Genomic DNA, 6,000 nt, shown 5'->3' with positions numbered 1-6,000 from the left:
CTACCCCATTCATCTCTGCTAACTGCACTCAAGCTTTGTTGGGACAGCACTATGTCTAGGGAATATACTCTAGGGGATAAGTCATGTTTGTGAGCCCATTCCCTATTGTCAGTGACTGGTCTAAAAGTAGGGACACAACACCGTTATGGCCAATGAGATGTAAAGGGAATTTTGCCCAGAATTTCTGGGAAAGAAATTTTTCAAGAAAAGGAGACACTTGAAGGGAAGGCCCTTTGTACCATGTCTGGCTTGCTTCCATCACGGATGCCATCAGGAGCAAAGTGATGTCTGGAACTGTGGCGGCCCTATTGTGTCAGCGAAGTGAGGCATCATCCATGTGCTGAAGACAGCAAAGAGGAGGGCCAGAAAGAGGCTGGGACCCTGAGCAATCCTAGGACCACCTCCCTCTTCCATTTAGGCACTTGACTAGAGTGGTACTTGTACTGAATAATCTTGGTTGATCCTCTAAGCAGGTGAGAGGTTACCTGAGGTCTTCAACGCTTACAGTAGGTTCTGCACAACACAATGTGGCTGTAGACCCATCCGAAGTCCAGGAAGTGCAAGGAAATAGAGAAAATCAGAAGACCTGAGTTTAACTCCAATTCTCCCCCTCCTTCCAGTATGAATAACAGCACATCACAAGCCTTTCTGAGACTCACCTTCCACATCTGCAAATGGGGGTGATGGTCCCAACATATGAACCATCCCTGAGTTTGGTCTGTGCTCAAATCAGGTGATGTGTGTAAACATATCTTCTGACATGCCTTATAAATGACAGAGACTGTTAATTGGCTCCATCTGCTTTTACTTTGGGTTCAGTGTGTGTGTGTGTGTGTGTGTGTGTGTGTGTGTGTGTGTGTGATTGAGAGAGTTTTAAACAGATTTGCCTTCATAAGTATGTCCCTTAAGGGAGTAAATGATCAAATCTGTTGCTCATCTGGGAACCCAAAGAAACCATAATTGGGATAATAATTCTATCTCCTTGCCCCAACTCCCTCTCACATTCAATCAAGTCCTATCAATTCTGCTTCAAAAGAATCCTTCAAAAGAGGTTGGCCTTCACCAACCTCTCCCCTCATCTCCTGGATTCAGACCTCATTGTCTTTCTTTGAATATCGCACCAGTCTCTTTGGTCTCCCACCTCTATTCTGGAACCTTCACAAAAGAATCCTTTCTAACATGCAAGTGGTACTGTATCACTCTGGGGCCTTCCCTCAATGCATCCCCATTTCTTGTGTTACTGTTCACGTCTGTTCACCTGCCTTTCTCTCCAGCTAGAGGGCAGGATCTCTGCCTCCCTGGCAATCAGCGTAGGGCCTGGTGTACACAGAATGTTCCATAGATGTTGATTGGAAGGAAACAGCAACCTGGGATTCAAGCCTCAGGAAGGTTATTAAGACATAGTTTGGTGTTGGGGTGCCTGGGTGGCTCAGTTGGTTGTGTCTGCCTTCAGCTCAGGTCATGATCCAGAGTCCTGGGATGGAGCCCCAGTGCTTAGCACAGAGTCTGCTTGTTCCTCTCCCTCTGCCTCTGTGTTCTCTCTCTCTCTCTCAAATAAATAAATAAAATCATTTTTTAAAAAGAGATGTAGTTCGTTGTTTCCCAAAGACTGTCTTGAATTTACAAAGCTGAGTCACCAATGGTTTACTGCATGCACTTTATTGAAAATTAGTGGCTATTTTAGAGAATAAGATGCCCTTGGTGGCAGGCTGAGGTGGGGCTGGCTGGCTGGGCAGGAGGGTCTTAGGAGATGGTCACTTGCTGTAGCTCTTGGAGCCTGGCTCTCCTATCAGCCCAGAGTCAGCTGGCTCGTCGTCCTCTTCACTCTCTGCTGACAGCTCTTGTTTGGCTTCATCTGAAAGAGGAGGGGCGAGGCTCATCCATGTGGGTCAGGACTCCTTCCTCATCTCTTCCCCTCTGGCCCTAAGAGACCCCAGCCTATGAAGGACCTTCCCTGTGAATGCTCAACAAGAGGGGCATTTCCAGAGGTCAGGCACCAGGTTCATCACCAGGCTCTCAGGGCATCATAAGGGTACAATAGGACTTGGGCTCAACAGAGAGCCACTTGGCCTTGGAGGCTAAATGCAGTGTTGAGGGTCTCAAACAAGTTGGGCAAGGTCACATTCCTGCTGAATGTTGTACTCCTGTCATTCTGAAAACCTTCAGCCCTGCCATTCACCTCCCCGGAAGCCTTCTCAGACCCTCCTTCCTCTGGGCTCCCACTGGCTTGGGCACAGACTTTCACTGGGCAGGGACAGCTGAGGGTCATTTGCTGGGTTACATAACCCACTTTCCCCCTCTACCGGAAGCTTCGGATGGGTCTACAGCCACATTGTGTTGTGCAGAACCTACTGTAAGCGTTGAAGACCTCAGTAGGTTGCATTATTGCATTATTCTGTATTCCCAGTGCCCTCAGTATGACTCAATGCCTCTCCTTAACACTTACTCTGTAAGAAGTGTTTGTAAAAGGTGATACTAGCCCAATTCTCTCCTGGCTAGACATCCCACTCCTGGGGCCCTGGGGTCCTCCTTTCCCCATGCCTCTCTCTCTCTCTCATTTTCCCCTCCGGGCCCCCCATCAGAGCAGGAGGTCCCCAGACTGGGAGCTCTTCATGAAGAAAGGCCGTGCTGACGACTTTCCATGACTCAGTGGCTCCAGGATGTTCAGCCCAGGCCTAACTGCCCATCTGTCCACCTACTGCCTAGACCCCCCCCCGCCCCCCCCGCCCCCCCGCCGCTTTGCTTCCCCACCTGCCGCCGCCTTCAGAGACTGGATGTACTTGGCCCAGAAGGAGCAGTCAGCGCTTTTCAGGCCCTGGCGATTGGGGAGCAGGACACTGAACTCCTTGTAGCTCTCCCCACCAGTGCGCGGGACGAAGTCAGGCCAGGGGGCTGCGAGCTCAGAGGCTTTCCTTGAGAACTCATGCGGGTAGTTGGGATTTCTGGGAAAACAAGAAGGAAACATCCATGAAAGAAACATGTCTTTCCTTTTATCACTTGGGATCACTTTCCACTTGGGCTTGGTGTCTAAGGTCCCAGTCACACATCTTTAGGCAGCCAAGCAGGGTTTGGACCTGCCTGATCTCATTTCCTGGGCTGTGTTCTAACCTGTCCCATTACACACCATTACAGGTGGAAAGGCCCGTTTCTGGAAGAGGAAAGACAGGAGGTCATGACTCAGAAGCATTCCTCAGGAGCACACGTTGCCCTTCTGACTCTTTGAATGCTTATGAGGCCACCGTGTCCCCTTCTATCCTGGTAGCCTTTTATCAGCCAGTACCTGGAGTGCCTTCATTTGTCCAAGGCCTGGGCAGGAAGGTGAGGCCCCGAGCCAGGCACACTGGCCTGACCCCATAAGCCATCTTCCCTATGAAGTGGATGCCATAACCTGTCACGCCCAGGTGCCCCTCCACATCTGCCACCAGGCCCATCTCCCAACGCTCACCCCCACCCTGACCTCCTGACATTCACCAAGCAAGGTACATTTCTCATCCCTTCCACCCAAGGGTGCCTTTGCTTATACCCTCTCCTCCTAGGCACCTTCTGCTTGGCACCTTGGATCTGAATATCCTGTTGTCCTTCAGAGCCCCTGCTTCGATGTCACTTCCCCAGTGAAACATTTTCTAAATATGAATGAAAAGAAATGTCTTTCCATGCAATTCCTACAACAAACTATATAAAGTTTTACTTTGCCCTGCTTTTATTTTTTTATTTTTTATTTTTTAAAGATTTTATTTATTTATTCATGAGAGACACGGAGAGAAGCAGAGACACAGGCAGAGGGAGAAGCAGGCTCCCTGCAGGGAGCCTGATAAGGGACTTGATCCCAGGACCCTGGGATCATGATCTGGGCCAAAGGCAGATGCTCAACTGCTAAGCCACCCAGGTGTCCCTTTGTGCTGCTTTTAATTATGGTTGGATTTTATAATTCTGACTGTCAGTAAGTTACAGATGAAACATGATGACTTTTTCTTGAATGTTTTAACTGAATTCTACCATCTAAGACCATGGTCTCAACTTGGGGTGATTGTGCTTCCTGGGGGGCATCTGGCACCATCTGAGATATTTTGTTCTTACACCTGGAGTGAGGTGCTACTGGCATCTAGTGGGTGGAGACCAGAGAAGCTGCTGAACAGCCAGGGATACACAGGACGCCCTCACCACAAAGACTTTCCTGCCCTCATGTCTGTGGCACTGAGGTTCAGGAAACCTGATCCAGAGCCAGCGAATGGGGCTGAATGAAGGGGTGTGTGGCCGGAGCCTGCGTTTGCCGAGCTGAATCTACACAGAGGTCACTTGGGCCAGAAGAGGGGGCTCAGGAGAGGGAGACCGGTAGCAGGTGACCACAGCTTCTGAGAGGGGGATAGGGTGAGTCCATCAACACAACATGTGGCCTCTGCGTTCAGAGGGAGGGAGGCAGGCGTGAGGGTGGCAGCGGGCACACATGTCCACTCACCCAGATCGGACAAAGTTGGAAAAGAACTGCATGATTTTCAACGACAGGCTCTTCTCCTCCAGAGTAAACTGCCCCTCGTAGACAGGATAGAAGGGAAGCCCGAAGGCATACTGAACATCTGCCAGCAATTCCAGGCTGAGGAAACACGTGGGAACAAGAAGAAGCAAATGTTAAAGGAATAATAAACTTCTAGAAAAGCCAAACGAGCCCCAAACCCAATATTTCTTCCCCAAATGAGGACTTTTCTTTCTTTACGTTTAGGATGCTGGTTTAGGGCTTTGTTTGCTTAGTTGAGATTGGGTTTGGCCTTTAATCCAACGGCCCCCTTGGAGCAGATCCGGGACACATCTGTTGGTTGAGGTGTCCCCAGTGTGAAGCACTTACCTCCCTGGAAACAATGCCCACAAGCAACTTTCCAGGAGAATGCCCTTTTGATTGCAACCATGATTCTTGCATTGTCGATGGAACATTGTCGAAATAGCCTGTGTTATGAGCGCTGCTCTGTGTTAGCCCTTGTTCCTACGACTTACACTCTCGCACCTGCTCAAGGGTAGCATTCATCCACATAGTCTGGTGCCCGGCTCATCATTGCTGGTCCATAAACACATGCTATGATTGAACTGAATAGCTGGTAAGCAGCAGGCAGGGGGGTTGGAAATGAGGACTTAGAGGCCAGACAAGTGGTTTGAGTGAACTGGGCTGAAGCTGGTACCAGGGGGACCAGCCCAGGAGTCCCGGGGGCCATGGGGAGGAATGCTGGGAGTGTCACAGTGAAAAAGCTGGAAAGGACTTCACAACTGTGTAGTAAGGAATTTGACTTTTCCCAAACAGAAGCCTGGCCTTTGCACCCTGCGGCTAATACCTTTGTTTAGGGCAGAGGCTCAGCTCATTGGATTTTCCATAAATGTGGTCACACTCTGGAGCCTTAGAGTGGAGGCTGATCAGGCCAAAAGGCCATGTGACTTAGGGTCACATGGTATCAGTGGGTCTGGAGACTGAGATTAGCCGTGGGCGATCAACCAACTAATCAGTCATGCCTATGTAGCAGGGCGCGAATAAAACCTCTGACCACCAGGTGTGGGTGAGCCTCCCTGGCTGGTGCTACTCCGCGTCCGCTGGCACACTCCAGTGCCGACATAGTAACCCCTCCTGAGTCCACAGGGAATGGACTGGGGGGCTCTGCGTTGAGAGCCCTCTTGGGGTCTCTGCTGTGCCACTCTTCCTTTGTCTGGTCTTAATCCACATCCTTTTCTTGTATAACTTTAACCGTGAGTATAGCAGTTTTCACTGAGGTCTGTGAGTCTTTCTAGACGGTGGTCAAGCCTGAGGATGGTTTGGGGAAATCCCTGAATTTGCACTTGCTGTCAGAAGTGAGCGGGGTCTAGTGTAGAGACTGTACTCTCCAACCTTGTGGTTGGCCCCAACTTATGGCAAGAGCCAACTCTAATTGGACAGACGAGGGCAACAAAGTCCAGAGAGGTTTCCTGACTTACCCAGAGGCATGCAGGGGGGTGGGATCAGGAGCACGGCTAAGGGTGTGACTT

The 6,000-nt window shown here is 50.2% G+C and overlaps 1 protein-coding gene across 2 annotated transcripts in view; it reads right to left on the bottom strand.

Annotated features, from left to right (window-relative positions):
• Positions 1 to 1,640: 1,640 nt before the first annotated feature.
• The window catches only part of TG (thyroglobulin), a 248,977-nt gene continuing 244,617 nt past the window's right edge, over positions 1,641 to 6,000 (bottom strand). For both annotated transcript variants that reach the window (XM_072774560.1, XM_072774561.1), the window contains 3 exons: positions 4,457 to 4,591; positions 2,752 to 2,942; positions 1,641 to 1,855 (listed from right to left, as the gene is read on the bottom strand). In XM_072774560.1, coding sequence (XP_072630661.1) covers positions 1,755 to 1,855; positions 2,752 to 2,942; positions 4,457 to 4,591 — 427 coding nt within the window. In that variant the 3' untranslated portion in view covers positions 1,641 to 1,754. The remainder of the gene's footprint in view (positions 1,856 to 2,751; positions 2,943 to 4,456; positions 4,592 to 6,000) is intronic.

Source organism: Canis lupus, chromosome 14, assembly GCF_048164855.1.
Source record: "Canis lupus baileyi chromosome 14, mCanLup2.hap1, whole genome shotgun sequence".
NCBI classification, from domain to species: Eukaryota; Metazoa; Chordata; class Mammalia; order Carnivora; family Canidae; genus Canis; species Canis lupus.
Note: the sequence above shows the minus strand (reverse complement) of the source record. Positions and strands in the feature narration are given on the sequence as shown.